Here is a 24856-nt window from a genome sequence, read left to right as displayed (position 1 = left end):
GGCTCAGGAGGTGATGATGAGGATGGACCTGCTTGTGGCTCAGGACGTGATGAGGAGGATGAGGAGGATGGACCTGCTTGTGGCTCAGGAGGTGATGAGGAGGATGAGGAGGATGGACCTGCTTGTGGCTCAGGACGTGATGAGGAGGAGGATGAGGAGGATGGACCTGCATGTGGCTCAGGAGGTGATGAGGAGGATGGACCTGCTTGTGGCTCAGGAGGTGATGATGAGGATGGACCTGCTTGTGGCTCAGGACGTGATGAGGAGGATGAGGAGGATGGACCTGCTTGTGGCTCAGGAGGTGATGAGGAGGATGGACCTGCTTGTGGCTCAGGAGGTGATGAGGAGGATAGACCTGCTTGTGGCTCAGGACGTGATGAGGAGGATGAGGAGGAGGATGGACCTGCTTGGGGCTCAGGAGGTGATGAGGAGGATGAGGAGCATGAGGAGGATGGACCTGCTTGTGGCTCAGGACGTGATGAGGAGGATGGACCTGCTTGTGGCTCAGGAGGTGATGAGGAGGATGGACCTGCTTGTGGCTCAGGACGTGATGAGGATGGACCTGCTTGTGGCTCAGGACGTGATGAGGAGGATGAGGAGGATGGACCTGCTTGTGGCTCAGGAGGTGATGAGGAGGATGGACCTGCTTGTGGCTCAGGAGGTGATGAGGAGGATGAGGAGGATGGACCTGCTTGTTTCTCAGGAGGTGATGAGGAGGATGGACCTGCTTGTGGCTCAGGAGGTGATGAGGAGGATGGACCTGCTTGTGGCTCAGGAGGTGATGAGGAGGATGAGGAGGATGGACCTGCTTGTGGCTCAGGAGGTGATGAGGAGGATGAGGAGGATGAGGAGGATGGACCTGCTTGTGGCTCAGGAGGTGATGAGGAGGATGGACCTGCTTGTGGCTCAGGACGTGATGAGGAGGATGAGGAGGATGGACCTGCTTGTGGCTCAGGAGGTGATGAGGAGGATGGACCTGCTTGTGGCTCAGGAGGTGATGAGGATGGACCTGCTTGTGGCTCAGGACGTGATGAGGAGGATGAGGAGGATGGACCTGCTTGTGGCTCAGGACGTGATGAGGAGGAGGATGAGGAGGATGGACCTGCATGTGGCTCAGGAGGTGATGAGGAGGATGGACCTGCTTGTGGCTCAGGAGGTGATGATGAGGATGGACCTGCTTGTGGCTCAGGACGTGATGAGGAGGATGAGGAGGATGGACCTGCTTGTAGCTCAGGAGGTGATGAGGAGGATGGACCTGCTTGTGGCTCAGGAGGTGATGAGGAGGATGGACCTGCTTGTGGCTCAGGAGGTGATGAGGAGGATAGACCTGCTTGTGGCTCAGGACGTGATGAGGAGGATGAGGAGGAGGATGGACCTGCTTGGGGCTCAGGAGGTGATGAGGAGGATGAGGAGCATGAGGAGGATGGACCTGCTTGTGGCTCAGGACGTGATGAGGAGGATGGACCTGCTTGTGGCTCAGGAGGTGATGAGGAGGATGGACCTGCTTGTGGCTCAGGACGTGATGAGGATGGACCTGCTTGTGGCTCAGGACGTGATGAGGAGGATGAGGAGGATGGACCTGCTTGTAGCTCAGGAGGTGATGAGGAGGATGGACCTGCTTGTGGCTCAGGAGGTGATGAGGAGGATGAGGAGGATGGACCTGCTTGTTTCTCAGGAGGTGATGAGGAGGATGGACCTGCTTGTGGCTCAGGAGGTGATGAGGAGGATGGACCTGCTTGTGGCTCAGGAGGTGATGAGGAGGATGAGGAGGATGGACCTGCTTGTGGCTCAGGAGGTGATGAGGAGGATGAGGAGGATGAGGAGGATGAGGAGGATGGACCTGCTTGTGGCTCAGGAGGTGATGAGGAGGATGGACCTGCTTGTGGCTCAGGACGTGATGAGGAGGATGAGGAGGATGGACCTGCTTGTGGCTCAGGAGGTGATGAGGAGGATGGACCTGCTTGTGGCTCAGGAGGTGATGAGGATGGACCTGCTTGTGGCTCAGGACGTGATGAGGAGGATGGACCTGCTTGTGGCTCAGGAGGTGATGAGGAGGATGGACCTGCTTGTGGCTCAGGAGGTGATGAGGAGGATGAGGAGGATGGACCTGCTTGTGGCTCAGGATGTGATGAGGAGGATGGACCTGCTTGTGGCTCAGGACGTGATGAGGAGGATGAGGAGGATGGACCTGCAGCATCTGGCTCTGCTTGCACAAAGTACTTGAGAATTGTCCCTCAATTCAAAAAACCTTTATTTATCCAGGTAAAATCCCATTGAGATCAATGATCTCTTTTTCAAGGGAGACCTGCAGCAGTAGGTTCCACAAGAAGACATAAACAACAGAACAACAAAAGGACATCATACAGCAAAATGTACAGGGATTACAATTTACATATTTAACCACAAGTACAGGTACCAACAGCATCTGATTTTGTAGCATCCAACCGAGCTTTAAAAACATGTAGTGGTACTAGCTTGGTAATTTTCCATTCTTTTTGCAGACTGTTCCATGTTAGTGGAGCTGCACATCTAAAAGCTTTCTTCCCTAAGACAGTCCTAGCACTTGGCACATTTAATAAAACCACAGCATGCGATCTCAGGCAATAAGTACTTTCAATTTGCAGTGAGATCAGGGAGCAGATATAAGATGGTAGTTTATCCAACATGGCTTTGTAAATGAAAAAGTACCAGTGACTGAGCCTCCGTACAGTAAGTGATGGCATAACCGCCTTGGTATACAGGGTACAGTGATGCGTAAGTGCTTTACAATTTGTCAAAAATCTCAGTGCACTGTGATACGCAGCATCTAACTTGCTCAGGTAATTGGCAGGTGCATTCATATATAACAAATCACCATAATCCAGCACAGGTAAAAAGGTCACAGTGACTAGCCTTTTCCTGGCCTCAAGCGAGAAACAGGACTTATTTCTGTAAAATAAACCTAGCCTAACCCTCAGCTTTTTAAGCAGGTTATTTACATGAAGTTTAAAAGTGAGACAGTCATCAAGCCAGATACCCAAGTATTTGTAACAGGTAACCACTTCAAGTTGTATTTCTTGCGTAGTTACAATATCCAAAGCAGTCTCTGGTGTATTTTTAGCTTTAGCTTTAGAAAAGAGCATTACCTTGGTTTTATCCACATTTAAAAGAAGCTTAAGCTCAGAGAGCTGAGCCTGAATAATGTTAAAAACAGCCTGTAATTTAACAACAGCCTCGTTAATTGAGGGACCTGCACAGTACATAACGGTATCGTCCGCATAAAAATGTAAGGTTGCTCCTTCGACATTTTCACCTAAACTATTAATATAGATAGAGAATAATAGCGGACCTAAAACTGAACCTTGTGGTACACCATTAGTGATGTTTAACCACTCAGAAGACAGCCCATCAAACTGAACACATTGGGATCTTTCAGAGAGGTAGTTTACAAACCACCCTACTGCATGGCTGGACATGCCTATACTGACCAGCCTTTGCTTCAAAATGCAATGATCGACAGTATCAAAAGCTTTGGATAGGTCAACAAATAGAGCTGCACAACTCTGCTTATTATCTAAAATACTCGTAATATCATTTACCACTTTCATTGTGGCAGTGATGGTGCTATGTTGCTTTCTGAAGCCTGACTGATGTTTAGACAGGATGTCATTGTTACATAAAAACTCCTTTACCTGTTCACTCACTAAGCGTTCAAGAACCTTGGCCAGAACTGACAACTTAGAGATGGGTCTATAATTGTTTAATAAGGTGGCCTCCCCTCCTTTTAGTAGTGGCAGGACATAAGCTGACTTCCATACTTTTGGGATTTTGTTCGTGCCGAGAGAGAGGTTAAGAGGTGGAGCAATACAATCTGCAGCTATCTTTAAAAAGAAAGGTTCTACGTTGTCCGGACCAGCCGGCTTTTTAGGATCTAGCTTGGTTAAGACTTCACGAACAACATCAACAGTAAAAGGAGTAAAACTGAAGGGGTTTTCCAGACCACATTGTTCTGAGTCACCGACTGTGGTGTTCACAGAAGCAGAATTAGAAACAGAATGAAACAGAGAGCCACAGGACACAAAATGCTCATTAAAACAATTTAGTATGGTGGTCCTATCCGATATAGTGCCAGATACTGTGGTAAGGCACGGAGGTAGCTCATTACGGATATCACCGGTGGATATCGATTTTATGGCTTTCCAGAATTTTCTAGGGTTGCTCAGGTTCTTTGTGGTAACTGACAGATAATACTTAGATTTAGCACTTTTGACATGTGAAGTGAAGCTATTTCTTAGCTGCCTAAAACGCAGCCATTCTACCTCTGAGCCTGAATTCCTAGCCTTTGCCCAGGCCTTGTTTCTCTCATGTAGGAGAATAGATAATTCAGCAGAAAACCAAGGATTGTCTCGTCCCTTCACTCTAAATGTACGCAGGGGTGCATGTCTATCTATAATTTCCATAAAACCAAGATAAAAATAAGACTATGCGGTTTCTACATCAGCACACAGATCGATTTTTCCCCAATCAAACCCAAACAGATCATGTACAAAACCCTGCTCCACAAAATGTTTGATGTCTCTCTTGATGATAATACGAGGTTTAACCTTTTGGACCTTAGTGTCCCTAATTGTGGCTACAACACAGTGGTCACTCAGATCATTCGCAAATACTCCCACAGCTGAGTATTTATAGGGAACATTGGTTAAAATGAGATCAATTAGGGAGGATTTATTTGGGGACTTAATATTAGGGCGAATAGGACTGTAAACAATCTGAGTAACATTTAAAGAGATACAAAGGTTTTTAAAATCCTCTGACACTGCAGTTAACCAGTCCCAGTTAAAATCTCCAAGTAGCACGATTTCCTTGTAGTCTAGTTGCGATAAAATATTTGCTAGTGAAGACAAGGAGTCTTTGACAGCTGAGGGGGGTCTGTAACAGCCCACGACCATGACCTGTTGACCCTTTGCCACTTCTATATTTAAGGCTAAAAATTCAAATTGCTTACTGATAGATTTGGAAACTACAGCGGTTACACTGAACTTATTCTTAACATAAATGGCAACGCCGCCACCTTTATTAGGCCGGTCGGTACGATACACATTAAAACCATTTAAGGCAATGTCAGAGGCCAAAATAGATTTATTTAGCCACGTCTCTGATAAGACAATGACGTCAGCGTCAGTCGATTTTGCCCAGATACGGACAAAATCTAGTTTACCTAACAGACTGCGCACATTCAAGTGGATGAAACCCAACCCAGACCTAGCTTTAAAATCAGCAGGAGTAGCGATCTGACTAATACTACTGGGCGGACCAGGGTTAGGTTGTACATTTCCTGACAGTAATAACAACAACAAAAACAGGCATCTTTTCCTCTTAAGCGACACACATACATTGTCATCTACTTTAGAATCACCGGAAAAGTCTGCGAGAGTGTGATGAGAGCTTAAGAAGCAGTCCTGAAGAACCATCATCGCAGGAAAACAAAAAAGACAAACATATTTTGTTGAGCAGATTGACTGTGACAAGGCAACCGGTAACTGTTTGTGTAACACATCCGAACCTTTGCAGGGGATGCCCACTGCGGGTGGCAGAACAGACCTGAATCCAGTAGACTCCTCAGAATGATTAGAGATCTTCTCATAGTCCAAAATAGTTAACAGGCACAGCAGAATCCCGATATGGGCCATTTTCCCAGACCAGGGAACCGCGATGTTCCTGGAGCAAAATCAGCACAGCAGCAAAGGACAGGCGAAAGCAGCAGCGTGGTATCCCTGGGGTGAAAGCAGGCCTCTGCTACAGCAGAACCAGGACAGGTGGGAAGCAGGCCCCAGCCGTGGTAAAATCCTCCTCCGTACAGCAGCACACGCCCGGTGGAAGCAGGCCAAGCCCGAAGCGTGGATCCACTCCGTCTCTCCGCGACGACTCCGGGGTAAAAACCTCTCCAGTGCAGCCGTGCAGGTGGGAGCAGGCCTCCGTAGATCGCAGATCGCAGGCAGCAAACAGGTGGAGCCGCTCCGTCTCTTCGCGACGAGCAGGCCTCCGTAGATCGCAGATCGCAGGCAGCAACAGGTAGAGCTGCTCCGTCTCTCCGCGACGTCTCCGGGGTAAAAACCTCTTCAGTACAGCCGAACTTAACAGGTGGGAGCAGGCCTCCGTATATCGCAGATCCCAGATCGCATGCAGCAACAGGTGGAGCCGCTCCGTCTCTTCGCGACGTCTCCGGAGGAAAAACACCTCAGTACAGCCCCTGCAAAGACAAAACTTTGGCAAAAAGCTTATATATGAATATCCTATATTCTTATAATTAAATCGAAAACAAAACAAATACATTATTCACATTTGTATCCCCCAAAAAAGCAATACAAACAATTTCTTGAAAACCAAAAAAAAGGTACATTTTTAAATGTACATTGGCTTTGTTCCATAATTTAACCCCAACAATAGATCAATATTATATTGATTTCTTTATTAGCTTTTTGAAAAATAAACGTACAGATACCTCTTGAATCCTATTAACTTTCCATTACATTACATTTAGCTGATGCTTTTATCCAAAGCAACTTACAAAGTGCATTCGACCAAGAAGATACAACCATGAAGAAAACAGAATCATATAAGTACATCAGGTTTCATAGAGCCAAAATATTTCAAGTGCTACTCAACTGGCTTTAGATAAGCCAGTCCTTTATTAGTATATAAGTGCTTTGTTAATAGTTCTATCGCTCAAAGTGGAGTCGAAAGAGATGAGTTTTTCTCTCTTGAAAAACAGACTGGGAGTGATTTTGACTTAGCCTGCTATACTCCAACACAGCAGGTGTCACTCCCATAGCACAGTCCATTTTGCATGACAATTTTATTTGAGCCTTTTCGTAAAGCAAACACTGTATTAAAGTGGGTTTATTCGCCTACAAAATACAAACAATCCTAGCCAACTAGCTCTTATCAATTAAGCTGAAGCTAACGGAGATAGCGGAGCTAGCTGAGGCTAGCGCAGCAAGCATGACTTGCTCAAAAGTAGCAAACTTGCTCAAACATTGGCTAACATTATAGCTACTCCCTCCACCCCACAAGTGAATTTACACCATGAACAAATGCCTTACGGCCCGTCTACACTACAGGCGTCAAAAAATGCTTTCAACGCTTCGCCCATTCATTTGAATGGGGTGACGTAGGATATTTTCAAACTTCGCCGAACTGCATTGTGGGTAGCATGACAAGGCGTTGCAAGCATCGCGAGCGTCTATCGGCGTCAAAAGTTGAACAATGTTCAACTTTTGAGGCTCGATGCTTGCTCGAAGCTGGCGTCAGCCAATGAAATCCCGTTTATGCAAATCTGCCAGTACAAGCGCTAGCCAATCAAACCGCGTGCAAGCTGGGAGAGCCAGACCGCAGTTCATTTCCTCATATTCCAAACGAGAAATTACGGTAGCAAATCACCCGGTTCTTTCCGACCAGAACTATTTACCGGGATACAAACCGGAGGAACCAGGCATGGAGGGAGGTGGCAGAGACAGTGGGTGAAACTGGTAGGTTTTCGCCTGTTTGGGGATTTTATATCCAGTTTACTTCGTTTTAACATTGCTATTGCTTTGTATGTCGGGGGCGGGAGATTCATGTGATTGGTTGTTGGTCGCGTTGCTCGCAAAAATCCCCAAGCTTCAGACACGCCCAGCTTCAAGCTTTTTCGACGCCTGTAGTGTAGACGGGCCGTTACCCTACACACGGCGGCATGCGTTGCCGCTTCAACGCTTCTGCCCATTCACTTTGAATGGGGTGACGTCACGATTCGCCGAACTGCATTGTGGGAGCAAAGCGTAGCTTCTCTCGCGGTGCTCGCTGCAAAAGTAGAGCAATGTTCTACTTTTGCCGCCTCGACGGAGGCGTCAGCCAATCAAATCCTGCGTATGCAAATCTGACAGCACAAGCGCTAGCCAATCAAACCGCGTGTATGTTGGGAGAGCCAGACCGCAGTTATTTCCCATATGTCAAAAAATGGAGGAGAAAATTATCGTGGCGGTAGGGAATCACCCGGTAGGCTACTATTAGGGTTGCCAGAAACTGACCATGATCAAAATCGGCAGCCCTGGCGAATAATAATCGATTATTCGACCGAAAATAATATTCGATTATGGAGACTGTAACGAATATTCGGGGCCCTATGCAACCGCATAGTCCGCATATAGGAAGAAACGGCCCTGGATATACTGCACAAAATACAAATAGCAGGAGACAGAGGACAGCCATGGTCAGATAGGAAAACATTCAGGATCTGGATCAGTCTTATGCGACAATGGAAACTGAACTAAAGAGAACATTTGAAACTTTAACAGTCTGCGTGATCTGCCTGTAGGGAGAGGCCGGCCGGCCCTGCGAGTAAAGTAACGAGTAAAGTAACGAATTACTTTATGTAGAGAGTAACGAAATAGTGTAATATATTACTTTTTTTTAAAAGTAATATGTAATATATATAAAAAAAATTAGTAACGACCCCATCTCTGCTCGAGATACACTTTTTGTTATATTCCATGGAATGCTCTTAACATCCCGATAGCAATGAATATCTTAAGTGCTTTGAAAAAAAATCCATACAAAAAATGTCATCTGTGGAAGCCGCAGTACTGTAAAAAGCACGACCAATCATCTGAGCCGGCCCGGCTAAAATAACTGGATGGCCTACCTGCCTGTCAGCCTTCCATCTGTGCACAAACTTATCTCGTGCCCTCATTGGTTATGTGTGCGTTCGTGTGTGTTGGAGGAGGGGCTCTGTAAGGAAGTGGCAGATTTTTTCCGGCTGTGTATTTTCAAATTCTAGCACACTCGAGCTGGTTTCTCCAAAATGACCTACCCCACCTTTAAGAATTCAATTTAAAGAAGAAGGGAGGGGGGAGGTGTGCGTGAGAGACCATTTACATGCACAAAAACCTATATAACACACTACTGGAAAGGGAACCCCCCAAAGAGCATAATAGGGCCCCTTTAAGGTCTTCTTTCAACAAGAAGGTATATTAGGGTTTTGGAACTAAATGCCTTATTGTTATACGACAAAAGTACGTTTTCAAAACAGCATAAAAATACCAAATATATATATTTTTATATATCTATGTTTCTGTCTTCCTCTGCTCTTTAGCCCTCGATCCTGGAGGTTCTCCTGGCAGCTGACCTGCAGGACTTCAGGCACACAGACAGTGTGGAGGCGGCACTACAGATGGAGACAGAGCCTCCTCGATGAATGACAAAAAAAAATTCTAATCAGAGACTGGAGAGGACGGAAGAAACGTAGCGACACTGATCAGTGACGTTTCTGATGTGGGATTAACAGGTTTTTATGAAGTTTGAAAGGTGATGACCTACCTCCAACAATTGATAACCTGGCTGCTGGTTGTACAGCCTGACTTTGGAAATCAATATGGGATTTGGAGATTACAGCACTACAACATTGCACATCAACATTGGACCAAAAGTCTAATTGTGTTGTTATAGTATTTTATATGAGGGACCATTTTAGAGTAAGGGGGGTAATGAGAGAAGTATTATTACTTAAGTATATATTTACTAACGGCGATCTCCCACCGTTATGTTTTAGGTTTAAAAGGTGGTAGGGGGGCTTCCAGAGACCAAAATCGGAATTTACACTAAGAATAGGGAAGATTGGTGTGTGAATAATGAACAGCAGAGAGCGAAGCTAACACTTAATCTATCTGTCATCATGTGTATTTTATTTATCATATTTCTAAATGTAAGTTGATTGGTTTCTGTTATTATTATTTCGGGAATTCAATATTGCCAAGTCAGTTTCAAAATGATTTTAATTGACTCATCACAATGACACTGATTGAATTACATTTCAACCTAAATTATCAAATCTATAGAAGGAATTTTACATTTACATTTACAGATGTGTGCATGTGGGTTTGTGTAGTGAAGTCAGCTGATTGGTCCCAGTATCATTTCCCCAAATTGTTATCAACGTGGAGGTGATATACTGATTTTCTTGCAAGCAGTGGTTTCCACATGAATCCATAAGTAGTTTTGACAAAATACATTTACTCTGATAACTTCCGACCGAATGTGAAATCCATACCGAGACCTTTACAAAACTTTCTAAATCTATCAATCTGTGGCCTCAACAGCTCTTCTCTTTTTTCAAGTTTAAAAGCGACTTACTGAAGTAAAGCTGCATTCATAATATATTTCCAATAAAATGTATTCATTTGTTGAGATACGTTTTTACAATGACATTGTATATTTTTCTTTTAATCTATGAATATTTTTGAAAAAAGCACAAAATCTTTGTTTTAGCGTTGTGAAATACGGAAACATTCTCATTTCATAGATGGTGAATACTTTCCATAGGGTAAGTGACTGCAAATATCACAAAGTAAACCATTGAAGGCATACATCAGCGGATTTTCTATACAAGCATTCACTGTACCTGCATTAACTACTGTAAAACACTTCAACACCAAATGTGCAAAAGGGAACATTATGTAAGTACTTTTACCACTCGTGTTGTATGTTGATGGTAAAGTCCAGAAGTTCAGCCCCTCACATGAACAACAAGATGAAGGGTTGTCATCATCCATCACCCTCGCCCGGCTTATCGGCTGTTTCCAGTTTTAGCAATTATTAACCAGGCTGCTGCTTCACTGGGAAATCTTCCTGATCAGTGTCGAGTTGAAATATGAATATGTGGATTCTTCTCAAGATCAGGACTTCTCTTAATTTGGATGTCAATCTTGAAAAACTGTTCATTAAAATGACAGAACTTTTCAATCTAAACGATGAATTTGCAGTTTTCAATGCTTTTGAGTGAATAATACATTTGAACAAAACACAAGCAAAATATAAGAGCTGCGGTGAGGTCAACCATTGCAGCTTACAGTACTTATACATGAAACATTTAACCAGATTGCTACTCAATTCTCTACCTAAATCGACCAATACATTACCTAGCAACATAAAACTAAGTATCTATTTTGTGTGCCTCTGTTGTGACATGTTTACATGCTTTAACGTTCAAAAAGGTCTTTATTTTTTAGAGAAACTCCCTTTGGGATTTTAGCCTTTGCACATATAAAAACCTATATTATAATACACTACAGGAAAGCGAAACCCCAAAAAGCATAATATGACCTCTTTTAAAGTGTGGATTTTGCATGACTCTTTGTGGAGTTTCTCAAATTAAATAAATCATGAGTGTTGGGAAACCAATAATGACTTTCTTTGATTTATCTCATGTGATATGTATACTATTTTTATCTATTGTGTCATGAGGTGGATATTTTTTATTATATTTGTGTTTGTTTTGCAATGTCAGGAAGATCTGTTAACAGTCTTAGATGATCCCATGACTTGTCCTCTGGAACCATCATTGATCAAAATGCCAATTTAGTCCATTTCTTTGCATTCCTCACCAAAATGGTGTAAAATTGTTATGTGGTCAGATGGTAAATCAAGTCTGAATCACAAAATCAAATCCACAAAATCCACATAAAAGAAATTTGCTGAGATTTTGAGTCAGAAGTTACATACTTATATCAAATGATGTCGGAGCTAAGCTAGTAAAGGAATGTTAGAATACAATTTTCCTTTGTCATTCATGGAGCCCAGAAGGTTTTTTAATTAAAAAGTCAAACATAACTTTTTATGAAAAAAGAAAATGCAGTCACATGTTCTGTTCTTCACTGTTGCTTTGAAGTGTTGGACTCATTATCAGTGAAGGTGTTTGAGCTAATGTACTCAATCCATCCTGAGAAGTACACAAACCGTATGAGCTCTTTATAGCAGTTTTATGACTGCGTTATTGAAAGTTGTATTTGAGTAAGGCTTAGTTTTTTGCATGGTGCCTGACTCGTCAAAGAAGTGTTTAGATTGCTTTGTAAGATGTTCAGCATACTGCAGCTAAATGGTACTTTACGTGCTGTACAATATTATCAGTGCTCTTGTTGAACAAAGCTCTTAGTCAACTATTTATCTAAAAAGGAAGAACGTTTATAAATATGATGAACAAAATTACAGGACGAGCCACACTGATTTCATTTAATAGGAAGTGACACAGGAATATGATAAAAAAGACACAGCAAATTACTATTGTGCTGTTTCCTTCATGCTCGTTCCTGCTGTGCAAGATCTCTCATTTGAAGGAATCTTGCTTGATTAAAAAAAAAAAAATTCAAAGCTAGATAATACATAATGCAGATATATTAGATGGGGTCCAACATCGGACTAACGGTTGCTTATTAGACGATCTGTCATGGATGGATTGGTGAAGTCCTTCACCCATGTCACTCAAAGAGACCTGTACTAACCAGGAAGAGACTCAAATGACCACAGAGATGAAAGAGGCCGACAAGAAGATAAAAAAAGGCCAAAACAACTACAAAGAATTTCAAAATAGCTGCAAACACACACAAAGAGACTCTAAATGATTTCAAAAAGCAGCAAAACAACCACAAAGAGAAGCTTAACAACTATCTTAACAGCCCTCCACTTTAAAATATAATTCACTGTAGGTTGCCATATTTTGTCGTTTATTCATCGTTCTACAGTTTTTTGTATTTCTATTTTTTAGCTTTTAAGGTTCTTAGTACATTTTAATTTAAATTTGTAAATACATGTCTTTATTATTTTTTTAATGCTAAATCGTTTCCTAAAAATACTTCTTTGTATTATCTTTATATTTTTGACCTACTATTGCAACATTTTTTCTTAGATAGTTTATGTTTGCATCACCAGACATCAAAGCAAATTCCTTGTGTAAACGTACCTGGCAATAAACTTGATTCTGATTCAGTGTATGTGTCTTGTTCCTACAGTTTGTTGTAGAGCTGGTGGGGCCTTTTGCACGTCGGTGCCCGGGGGTCCATCATCTCATAATCTGCCTATGTGAGCAGAGCCAGTTTTTTTTAATATACTTTATTAATCCCTGTGGGGAAATTGTTTCTCTGCATTTGACCCATCCTAGTGTTAGGAGCAGTGTGCTGCTATTTTTGAACGGTGCCTTGCTCAAGGACACCTCGGTAGCACTTGGTCTTGCCGAGACTTGTACTGGTGACCTTCCAGTTGCCAAGCCAAGTCCCTATCGACTTCACCACCACCGCCCCGGAAAAGTTTCAATCATGCCTGAGATTCAAATGACATGTACAACTGTCTCAGTTCTTCTTCTTTGGACATAATAATCTTATTCATGGTCCGTTTACCATTTCTAGAAATGGATGCCAGTGTCATTTTTTAGATCAAAATGAGTAAAAGCGTTAGTTAAAGAGCTCCACAGGAAAAAACGTGATGTTCTTTTTCCTATTAAGTCCCTGCTGTTGACAAAAGGTTGTTATAGATTGGCCACTCAAGTCTGTAATGTACAAACTTATGAAGACCTGTCTTTATGTTTGAACACCGTCTTGAGATTGATTATGGTACCATAAAATCTATCGACTCAGGACTTTGTTGGTGTGTCAGTTCTGTTTGAATTGCATCTTAATTTTGTATTCTTTTGAGCAATAAGTAACTCTTTAGCTGTCACTCGAATAAAGGACCCATTTATGTAATTCAACAGTGATTGCTTCATCTGGTTCTTTGAATGCTCCAGGAGCCCTATAAATGCTCACACTTTGAGAATACACCTACAACTTCTTCACCAACTCCTGAATTCCCACACAGTCTCTCTAAGGTGAGTATTAACGCTGACGGATTGGTACTTTTTAATGCATATCAACATCATTTCAAATGTGGTTGTAATGTATTAATAAAGGTCTCTCTTTTTTGTCTTTTTCAGCAGGTTTGCGTCGTGGTTTTGATCCATAATGGGGTTGCCAGCGGGGTTGATTTTGGCCCTAATTCTGCAGATTCTTTCAGGAAGCACTTCAGGTAACCCATCTGATATCTTTTTATCTCTGTAATCTCATGTTTGCTGTGTGATTGTACTCCCGAAAAATGAAGAAAACTAAAAGATAAAAACAAATTGTGGTTATATTGTTAACAACAGATATCTACATTAAATATAAAAAATGGCAATCACCCACTTCTGATGTAATTCTAAAGGTATCACTAAAAGATTAGACTTTTTGTGTTATCATAGAACACCTCGACACCGATTACTCTTAATCTGCATACGGAAATGCATTGCAATTGCATGTAATAGCTTCATCATGCATTCATCAAATCATCCTTTTGATAGGGACAATTGCCTCCGGCTGTGACTCTTGTCATGATGAAGCCAACTGCCTGAAGACACGGGAAAGAGGCGACTCCTTCACCAGCCAGGCGTACTCTTGTGTGTGTAAAGATGGCTTTGTAGGCGATGGGCTCACCTGCCTCGATGCAAAGCTCTGCAGCGACTCCTCTTGCTGTAGCCAAGGTTATCAGTGGTCAGCAGACATGGGCTGTGTGGACACTGACGAGTGCTCCCTCTCAGAGTCACCCTGCACCCCACGCCAGGTCTGCCAAAACACCCCGGGGTCCTTTGCATGCCTGGAGCCCTCCACCCAAACTGTCCTGTTCCACTCTGGATGCTCTGATTGTCCCAGGGGCATGGACTGCATCGATGGTCATGGCTCTCGCTGTGCTGACCCCTGTGATCAGTACACCAAACTGAATGATGAGTGGCGTTCAACTAATAACACAGTGATTAACCGCCCACGCTGTGACCGAAATATCAGATGGAAAGGCTGGTATCGCATGTATCTGGGCAGAGAAAGTGCTCAGCTTCCAGAGAGATGTTTAGGTAGCCACAGGTGTGGAACTGATGCTCCCATGTGGATGACAAAAGCTCATCCCACAGAGTCAAATGAGATTGTAAATCGTAAGGTGTGTGCTGCCTTCGAAGACAAATGCTGCAGTTATGAGACAGACATCCAGGTCAAGCTCTGCCCTGGAAACTTCTACGTCTACAAACTCGTGAGGCCATCCACATGCTGCCTTGCTTACTGTGCAGGTAGTGGTCCATTTCAAACGTCTTTCAGTGTTTGGGTACGCACAGGAAATAGGACAATCCAGTCCGTTTTTTTCTGTGGGCTGGTCAGAAAACATGAGATTCATAATGCCAGATTTGGAACCCATCCCTATGTTACATGCAGGATAATTAGAGTATACTTCCCCCCCATCTGAGTATGTCCACCTATGGCTTTAAAACTACCTTTGTAAGGGTGCAGCATATGTTTCTTGCCAACCAATCAGAGCAGACTGGACTTTTTCACAAAGGGGGTTTAAAGAGACAGGCGCCAAAACTGAGCATTTCAGAAAGAGGGTGAACACAGCTACAGTATATTCAGATACACAGTATGAGAACAAATAATGGAACATTTAAACATAGAACCATGTTAGCATCTTTTAGTAGAAACCCTGAAACCCAATATGAACCTTAAAATTAACATAATATGTCTAATTTAAGTGTTTTAAACGTATCAAGAAGACATTATTCTCCTATTGGTTTTAAATATGATGTCCAAACCAATTCATTTAAATTCTTTTTTTGAAACAGAGGTGAAGGGACCAGCCCCTGAAGTTGTAACAACCACACCTGAGCTCATAACTGAGCCCCTCACCCATGCACCGGATACAACAACTGAGACCTTCAGCTCCACTGAGGCACCCAATCAGCCTTCTCAGCTGATGTGTGGCCGTGAGACGCTTCAAGTTGGGCTGGATGTGGACAGCCTTACATCCTCTGGTTTGAACCCTCTCTCTGGAAACCTGGCAACGCTCAACTGCTCCCGGTTCACAGTGCGTGATAATGTAGTGTGGTACGAAGTGGAGACCAGAGCCGGTGTCTGTGGAAACATTTTGAAGGTAAAGAATTGCTGTTAATGTGTTTTGCTGTAAACCTGATCCAGTCATGCTGCTGCTAATAGCACATCCTCTCAAGCCAACTGAAGCATAGAACTGCAAAAACGTGATTATCCTTTGTCTTTCAGACCAACAGCACACATGCCATCTACTCCAATAGTTTGTTCATCTACCCGAAGAGCAACTCCTCCTTCGTCCATCCTCTGAGTGTGCCCTTCACCTGCGTGTTTCCCCTGGACACACACAGCAGCATGGATGTGGCTGTCAGGCCATTCCTAGAGTAAGTAGCCTTTAACCCTCCTGTCATGTTTGGGTCAAATCTGACTGATTTACTTTACTTTCTTCAATCATAATATAATCATAATCATTGTGTTTTACATTTGATTGCCTCAAGGCCTTATAATATCCTCCACACTTGCCATTTGAACAAATCAAATGGCTGTATACCACCAATTTTGAGTGGTTTAGTCAACTTTCTAACACCTATGTTCCCTGTCAAAAATAAATGAATGGGTAACCGTAGATTATGTTCCTCTGTCAGATAGTACACACTCACAAATAGACAAATTGTACATTTTGGAATACATTTTCAGTGTTTTTCTTTGACTCGGAACACCAAAGTAAGGGGGGAGAAACGAACACGCAGGAGGGTTAAATGACTTTGACCAGAATAGTGAAGCTCTTGTGTCCATTATGGTATTATAGCATTCTTGATACACGTAAAAAGGATGGATCTGAAGAGTCTTTACACAATGGTGAAAATAGTTGTGTGAGATGACAAAAAGACAAACATGTTTTTCTCCACAGGCTGAAAGGTGCTATTACAGGCTCTGGTTCCAGAGCAAAGGCCTCCATGTCTCTGTTCCACGACTCCAGCTTCTCAGAGAAGTATCCTGCAGGCCTGGTCACCCTGCCGGTTGGCTCCCCGCTGTACGTGGGCGTCTCGGTGGAGGAGACAGATCCAAGCTTTGCTGTTGTTCTGGAGGACTGCTACGCCACGCACTTATCAAACCCTCACAACCCCGAGCAGTACCCTCTCATCCACAGAAAGTTAGTACTCCTTTACAGCAGGGCTGCAATTTAAAGTACATTCACTCAATTACTTGAGTACACAATTTAGGTACTTGGACTTTACCTGAGTACTACTTTATACTTCTACTCCATTACACTTTGGAAGCTATTACGATTAGTTGCCTAACATATTCAGATACAAGAGAATACAAAATATAAAACAACTAATAAATAAACATTGACATACAATTATGGTCATATGCAAATTAATTCAAACTAGCTCCATATTAACCAGATGTGACAGACACATAAATGCATCAATTATAATCAAGTAATTTAATATATATAGTTTTTTTTAAGGGATATTCTGCATTTTGAGCACTTTTACTTTTGGTACGTTTGGGGCCAATGTTTTTGTACTTAAAGAAATTAAGATTCTGAATGCTAGACTTGTAACAGAGTATGTATAATGTATTTTTTCTTAGTTAAGATCTGAGTACTTATTTCACTACTGCTCTTAGTCCTGTTCCATGTGGTCTAAAATAAATGTCAGGAAGTTGAATGTAGTGATGTGTGATGGCGCTGTCTCCCAGGTGTCCTGCTGACCGCAGACAGGTGTCCGTGGTGGAGAGCGGCGCTTCTCTCCAGGCTCGTTTCTCTTCCCTGTTCTTCCTGCTGCAGCATGAGTACAGAGACCTGTACCTTCACTGCAGCCTCAGCCTGTGTGATCGGAGAACCAGCTCCTGTGTTCCAGTAAGTCACTCATTTCACTTCATCAATAATTCATCACAAATGCCCCTTGTTCTGGTTTTAATCGTATTTTCTCCAACTTCTCCCACCACCCATAGCCCTGCACACATAGGAACTATCGCTCTGTTTCCAACTCTGAGCATCTGGAAACCATCACCGTTGGACCAATCCTTTGTGAGTATGACTTACAACTTAGTGTCATGGCTTGTGTTCAAACACAAAGAAATGTATGGCATTAATAACCATGTTTCTTCTTTCTTTCTCTCTTATATATCTTCAGGGGAAAAGGCAACCGAGTGAGCTGATAACATACTGTGACCGTGTTTTGTTTCAAGATGTTTTTACAAGATTAGTAGAACTGGTGTCACATGTATAATGAATGTTAACATACTTTGTATCGATCATTGATTATATCTCCTTTGTAAAGATTTTGTCATCCGTTTTTGATAGGGGTGATTAAAAGGGCTGGGTGATCTTTCATCATGTTATGAGTCATTTCATATCTGGATAATGTTATACATAATATGTCATGTTTCTGGTTATTAAAATAAAAGAATTTCAATATGAATACTCCTGTGTGAAATAAGTATTTGAAAAATGAAAAGCATTTTCATAAATAGGAACTGAAGATCCACATAACAACTTAAAGTTAAATTGTGTGTCAATGTGTGTCAATGTTAGCTCTAAAATTGACACACGTGGCACATTGCTCTGTATAAATGATGATTTGTAAATGTTAAATAGTTTTGAGGGCCGTAAAGACTGGATAAAGCCCTAACCCTTTTTACCATGTGAGAATGGAACTCACTAAATGTAACAGCAACAGTTTTCTCTAATTGTTATAGTTTGCCAGGTCAGGAGGATCTGTAATCACTTTGATGATCCCCAGACTTTCCTTTGAAAGCATTATTGGGTTGAAATAACAATTCATCCACTACTCATGTTTATTATAGTAACAGTCACATCAACCAGAGACCAAGTCGGACACAGATATGAGTAATTATCTTCAGTGAGTGAAGTTACATACTTATGTCATGTGATTAATACAGAGCAACGCTAGTAAAGGAAGGTAAAAATAAATGATGTTTTTCCGTATTATGTACCTCAAATGGATATCATTTAAAGAGGACATATAATGCTACATGTCAGGTTCATTTTTGTATTTTGTGTCTACTGTGACATGTTTACATTATTTAATGCTCAAAAAGCTCTTTATTTTTTTCATACTGCCTGTGCTGCAGCACCTCTTTTCACCCTATGTCTGAAACCAGAGCCCAGTCTGCTGTGATTGGTTAGCTGGCCGACTCTGTTGGGATTGGTCAATCTCGGATGTCCTCACCCTATCACGTATAATGTGTTGGAGCGCTAGCCAATAGAAGTGCCAGTGTTACATAGTGATGTTACTGTGTTTATAAGTTAACAAAGGGGTCCAATGGAGGTGTTTCAGGCAGGGGGGGGGGGGGAGAAACTCCCTCTGGAGGGAATGTTGGGATTCTAGCCTTTGCATTGTGCATTGACATGCACACAAACCTATATAACACACTATCTTGTTCAAAAGGGTTGGCCCTTATAGATTAATTGTGGAGTTTCTAATGACATGTAAACACGGTATGTCTGTACTTATTCCTTTGACTTTTATGTGATAAAAAAAACTTGGTCCATTTACAATTTCAGTCAAACTGAGTAAGAACATGAATGATAAATAAGGTGAGGTTTAAACCTCTGAAAAAAGCAAATAAGTCAGGATCAGAATCAGAATTACTCTTAGACATTTACGTTGTAACATCAAAGTATAGATACAGGCGTTATTCAGTTAATTAACAGATTCATATTAATACTAAAAAAGTGTGGTGATTGAATCTATTTTTCTGCTTAATGTATTCCTTTATTTTGGCACTTTAAGAATGTTTTGAGGCTTTATTCATGTTTAAAATGAAGAACCATTCAATTAAGATAATTGTATTCTGTTACTGATACTTTTACTTTTAAAAAGGTTCTGATTACTTCTTCCACCAGAGCCCAAAGTGTATGGTATTGACTAACCTAGTGAACTAGCCTTCACTTGCTTGCTTCTCTGGTTATTTGAGTTATTTAACACTACAGTGCAATCGTGTGAAATGAATCCCACCACAAAATGTTTCCTCATTTAATGTTTTGAGAGAAATAGTATCAAACTTCTAGGGAAATGAGGTGGTGATTTAACACTGTGTTGTGGTTGTTTACCCTGCAGCTGAAGGTCACAGTATACACAGCTCTGCTTTCTAGGAAACTCATGCTGTATGCAGGGGGCGGTAACATCACTTATAAATGACAGGCCAAACCTCCAATAGAATGTCTCGCTGGCCCACAGGGGGCGGGGCAGTGGCTGAGCGATGTTTCCCAGTCGGGTTTAGAGCAGTTGGGTCTAATTTCCGCTCGGTGGTGGCCGTCTAGATAAAGTAGCCCTCAACTTTTCTCCGCCAACAACCGTCGTCATGTCCAACAACAACGCCAGCAACAACTTAATCATCGCACAGCGGACCGTGAAGCAGCTCCGGTTAGAGGCCAGCATCCGGAGGATCAAGGTACGAACCCCCTCAACACTGACACCCAAACACGGAAGACTGGGCGAGAGACTGCTGAATGGCGGAGACAAACGGTTGCAGAAATGACACAAAGTGGACTCTTACATCATGTCTTCAACAAAGTGCTCTTTAAAGTTACTCATAAACTCCTGTGTAGTTAACTAAACGTTAGTGAAGCCACAGTTAAGCGAGCAGTTTGTTCCGCGTTATAGAGGCTGTCAGTCTGTGGAAGCGCGTCACCACTTTAAAGTGTCGACACGTTTATCAAAGTTAAACCTCTTAATGTGTGCTATCTGAAGGAAACACTGTTATAACTCTGTTCAAGTGTCGTTTAATAGACACACCCATCCGTTTATTGTGAAGTTGCTTGCAAATTATATGCAAAACAGTGGCAGTTATGTGGTGTAGGTTTGACAGCAGGTCAGCTGGAGCATTACAACTGTACATGTTTATGTTTCCTCATGTCTGGCTCTGCAGGTGTCCCAGGCCGCTGCTGAGCTGAGGAACTTCTGTCTGCAGAATGCCTCCAGAGACCCCCTCCTGGTCGGGGTCCCCTCCAGTGATAATCCCTTCAGACCCCCTAAATCCTGCTCTCTGTTCTGAGGTAGGCCTGCTTTTCCCTACACTGAGGCTTCAGCTGGGGAGTTAAGCTGTGCAAATAAGTACACTAGGGATGAAATTCATTACACCTTCACAGTTTACACTGACATTAATCTGCTGAATTCAGGCAGGCGCTGTAAAGCCCCAAGTGCCACCAAGACTTGTAGAAAAGGTCTTGTGTATGTTTTTTATTAGATTATGGAGTAAAGCATTCAAAATAAAAACAATTATATAAAATAGAGAAAAAGCAGAAAATCCAAACAAGCTGGACCAAGCAAATTGTTTCGCTTGAAAGATTTCACAATGATAAAAGATAAACAATTACGAAAACAGTTGCAAAGAATTCTTCAGTTAATCTAATAATTGATTGAGTTATTATGTCAGTTCCAATTCTGAACCTTATTTATTTAATTGGGCTCTACTGTACTTTATTTATTGACGTGGATGCTTGTGACTATCAATATTCAAACATACAGAAGAAAAAAAAAATTGATAAATAAATTGAATAAATAAAAGAAATACAAAATACAATGATATAAATTAAGGAAAACAGAAAATCTGGACCTTGTTGAAGCTGGACCAAGCAATAATCTAATAATTGATTAATTTAGTTATTATTTCAGTACGGATTCTGTCCCTATTTATTTCATTGTGCTCTAATGTACTTCATTTATTGACGTGGATGCTTGCTTGTAAAGCCAATTTCATTTCCCCTTTACAGTTTCTAATCTAAATCAAATTATATAAGGCGGAAACTATTCCTTATTCAGTAAGGTTATCAACTTCTTTGATTCTCATTTGTTTGCTTAAAGGGCCCATGTCATGCTTTTCTGGTTATTACCCGTCCCCTTGTGTGTTATGAAGCTTTTTCTGCATGTAAACGGTCTGCAGAGTCACAAACCCTCAAAGTACACCCTGTAGCGAGTACAACTCTAACACAGAAAATACTTGTCTATGCTGCCCCAGAACACCTCGTTGGGGATTTCTCTTTTTCCATTGTTTACTTCTTGGTAGTGACGTATTTGGGTATAGTGACGTAACGGCTCCGCAGATTGGTCACAATGGACCAATCTGCTTACCGTTATGTCCGCGGAGCCGTTACGTTTGGACCAATCCGCGGACTTCCTCACACACACAAACTCGGCAGGACGTTGCGAGGCTCGCTGCTGCGAGGAGCGGGACAGCGTGAACTCAGCCTGGGCACACACACAAACTCCCAGCCAGGCTGCGGGTGTGTCTGTGTTTCAGGCTGGGTTTCGCTGTCTCGCAGACGGCCACTGGGCTCACAGGGAGGGGGGGGCAGGAGCTCCAACAAGCCGTTTAGGACAGAGTGAATACACATACTATACAGAGATGCTGTATGAGAAACCAATGTGAGTTTGGAACATTGAACAATGTAAATCTATTCTAGTATACCTCAACAATGGAATTATGATCAGTAGAAATGGCCATGACATGTGACCTTTTTTAAGTTGTTTTTCAAGCAAAAAAAGTGCCTTACATCTGATGGTTCTTGCTAGTGATTAGTCTAATCACACATTGCTACTGTCCAGAACTCGGTGAACTTTTTTGTTCTTATACAACAGATGATGGTGACATGCATTTAAGTTAATCCTGGCTTAAAGTAACAGACATATTTGCTGTTTTACGACTTTTTTATATTAGAATATTTCTTTCACCATGTTCCCTGAATCTTATACAAACAACCCCATTCAGATTAACATTATTACCATACAAGCTTGATTCATTTCTATTATTTACTCCTTTGTTTTCCCTAATGTGAAATATAATGTCTTCAGAGAAAAATGCCTATGAATGTATTGACTTCTTATTAGTTTAAGTTTTCCCAATTATGTGTCTACTGCAGAAGGAAAGGTGGAGGATTCCTGAATTTACCCGGCGAAGGCTCTCTTCATTTCTACTCGATGTCGCTGTAGGTCGACCAGCAGCTCCTCTTGGGATGATGCAACATGGGACTGATGGGTTCGGGGGAGGGAACTGCTCCAGTTGTTTGCCAAATGTAATAGTATCATAAGTCCTATCAATTTCATTTAAAACGGGGCCAAATTCTAAATGTTATCTAAAAAAAAAATGTATCGACACTAACTTGACTAATGATTAAGCCGTTCTTGGTTTACCTAGTACTAAACATGTCTTTGTAATTTTCCTGACCAAATGGTGCCCGTCTCCTGTCAGTGAAATTCCACCCATGTCATTGGCTACTGAAAATGCAAATTCCTCTTTTGTTTTGTATGGCAGGTCAAACATTAATTTAAACCAGGTGCTGTTCAAGAATCAGAACATGTTCTGTTATATTTATATACACTATATTTTATTGTGTGCCAACAGATAAAGTGGTAGCTATTGAGCTAAATTGATTGGTGTCTTCAACTAAGGTACAGCAACATGGTACTCTTTATCATATCACTGCAGGGCATTTGTCCTTTCATCGCTATTCTGTATATATTTAACATTTTAACTTTTAGGGTTTCTATTGTTAGCCTCTATGTTTCTGCCTCTAATTTAAAAACACATGCCTTACAAATGTTTGGATAGGGAAACCTGGAGCATATTTCATGTAAATCACTTTTAATATATAAATGGCCAAACAGCCAATGTTAATATATCTGCTCAAGACTTACAAAGTGTTTGTATTGAATGAATCATGCTTCAGTGACTTGTTGCATTGATCGTTCTCCACACTGGAATCGTATTCCAATTAACCAAAACTTTTGACATCGTTAATCTTTTCTAACTTTGCTGCTGTCGGCAACCTTTTCAAAATTAAACTTTTCGGACACTGACTAATTGTTGTATGTGATTTTTGAATATAAAGAAAAATCTCTTTTTAATATGGATGGCTTATTTCTAAAACTGCAAAATTGAGTAATTTGTGATCTTCCCACTAAACGACAAAGCTTTTCACCCTCTGTCTGAAACCAGAGCCCAGTCTGCTCTGATTGGTTAGCTGGCTGGCTCTGTGATTGCTCAAGTGATTAAAGATGCCCAACCTATCATGTGTTACACAGAGATGTCAATATTACAGAAGTAAACAGAGGAGTCCAATGGAGGCATTTCAGGCAGGGGGGCAGAGAAAGTCCCTCTGAAAGGAACTTTGGTATTCTAGCCTCTGCAGAGCATGTACATGCACAGAAACTTAAATAATGCACTACAGGAAGACAAAACCCCCAAAAAGCATAATAGGATCCCTTTCATAGAGTTGTGCACTCTGCTTAACCCAGTTATCTAAAAAGCATCATGCTCAAACTGAAACAAAGATTCTACCCCCCTAAAGGAAGACATACATAGCCCACAACATGACTTCAGCAATACTGGGGCTTCTTTTTCCAATCACACTAAGAACTTTAAGCTGCATAGTTTGATTGGTCATCACCATTCAAAATTAAGTTTAAAGGGCAAATTTCTGCTAAAGTTTGAATCGTGAGTATTTAACATAAGTTTATTGTAATATTGAATGTTAGTTTATGCTAAAGGGTCCAGCCCAGTTATTTGTACCAGTATCGCACCAGTGCATCCCTACCTTTTAACACTTTTATAGCACACAAATATAAATGAGACTTCATGACTCACACGCTTTTAGTTTATTGTTGCTACTAACACACAAACAGGTGGAAAAAGTGTCACATTAAAAGGTTGCTACGTCTTTTATTTAATTCTGATTCAGGCAGCTAAATATAGGGAAGTAAAGTGAAGGTTGTTGTTTTGTAGGCTGGTGAACTGCTGGACTAAATGTACTTGGTCAAATAAAGACTATGGGGACATCTGGCCACAGTGTCATAAATGCACAGGATAATAGCTGACAAGCAGCACCATTAGCACAGACGATTAACAGCATGTTCTGTACTTCTAGGTTGTTATTTTGTATACAGAAAGGGTCGTGGAAGACTTCTCAGATGATTTATTGATATATGTATGGAAAAACAACAACAAATCCAGGTAATACATGTAGTGTGTAGCAGAACACAATATCATTCTCTAATTTACTTGACAGGTGACATGACATGCTGACCATGTTCTGACTTAAATCAGTTTGAGTGGCAACATCTTTTTTTAAAGGCTGAGTGTGTCTCTTATCAAGTTTTCTCTTCTAATCATGGATATTTCTTTAAATGGGGCCTACAACACCTCCAGCTCCTTATTTAAAA

At 41.7% G+C, this 24856-nt stretch overlaps 3 protein-coding genes across 4 annotated transcripts in view; all 3 read left to right on the top strand.

Moving 5' to 3' along the window:
* slc26a11 (solute carrier family 26 member 11) overlaps positions 1 to 10764 on the top strand; it is a 37494-nt gene extending 26730 nt beyond the window's left edge. For both annotated transcript variants that reach the window (XM_034239192.1, XM_034239193.1), the window contains exon 14: positions 9113 to 10764. In XM_034239192.1, the coding sequence (XP_034095083.1) occupies positions 9113 to 9214 (102 nt within the window). In that variant the 3' untranslated portion in view covers positions 9215 to 10764. The remainder of the gene's footprint in view (positions 1 to 9112) is intronic.
* The window catches only part of LOC117561653 (uromodulin), a 34878-nt gene extending 16785 nt beyond the window's left edge, over positions 1 to 18093 (top strand). The window contains exons 2-10 of the mRNA XM_034239191.1: positions 13538 to 13651; positions 13757 to 13848; positions 14159 to 14914; positions 15461 to 15768; positions 15894 to 16045; positions 16573 to 16815; positions 17370 to 17529; positions 17625 to 17700; positions 17807 to 18093. Of these exons, the coding sequence (XP_034095082.1) occupies positions 13785 to 13848; positions 14159 to 14914; positions 15461 to 15768; positions 15894 to 16045; positions 16573 to 16815; positions 17370 to 17529; positions 17625 to 17700; positions 17807 to 17826 (1779 nt within the window). The 5' untranslated portion in view covers positions 13538 to 13651; positions 13757 to 13784 and the 3' untranslated portion in view covers positions 17827 to 18093. The remainder of the gene's footprint in view (positions 1 to 13537; positions 13652 to 13756; positions 13849 to 14158; positions 14915 to 15460; positions 15769 to 15893; positions 16046 to 16572; positions 16816 to 17369; positions 17530 to 17624; positions 17701 to 17806) is intronic.
* A 1786-nt stretch (positions 18094 to 19879) lies between these two features.
* On the top strand, positions 19880 to 23494 carry si:ch211-286b5.5 (uncharacterized protein LOC100003596 homolog). Its single transcript, XM_034239388.1, has 3 exons — positions 19880 to 20090; positions 20568 to 20694; positions 22558 to 23494. Exons 1-2 carry the CDS (start codon positions 20001 to 20003, stop codon positions 20691 to 20693), a joined length of 216 nt encoding a protein of 71 aa, XP_034095279.1. The 5' UTR covers positions 19880 to 20000; the 3' UTR covers position 20694; positions 22558 to 23494.
* The last annotated feature ends 1362 nt before the right edge of the window (positions 23495 to 24856 follow it).

The sequence above is a fragment of the Gymnodraco acuticeps genome, unplaced genomic scaffold (genome assembly GCF_902827175.1).
Source record: "Gymnodraco acuticeps unplaced genomic scaffold, fGymAcu1.1, whole genome shotgun sequence".
NCBI classification, from domain to species: domain Eukaryota; kingdom Metazoa; phylum Chordata; class Actinopteri; order Perciformes; family Bathydraconidae; genus Gymnodraco; species Gymnodraco acuticeps.
Note: the sequence above shows the minus strand (reverse complement) of the source record. Positions and strands in the feature narration are given on the sequence as shown.

Coding starts and splice junctions, on each gene's coding strand:
- si:ch211-286b5.5 (XM_034239388.1), top strand. CDS start 20,001: ATGTCCAACAACAACGCCAGCAACAACTTAATCATCGCACAGCGGACC. Junction 20,091..20,567: donor CCAGCATCCGGAGGATCAAG/GTACGAACCCCC, acceptor CTGGCTCTGCAG/GTGTCCCAGGCCGCTGCTGA.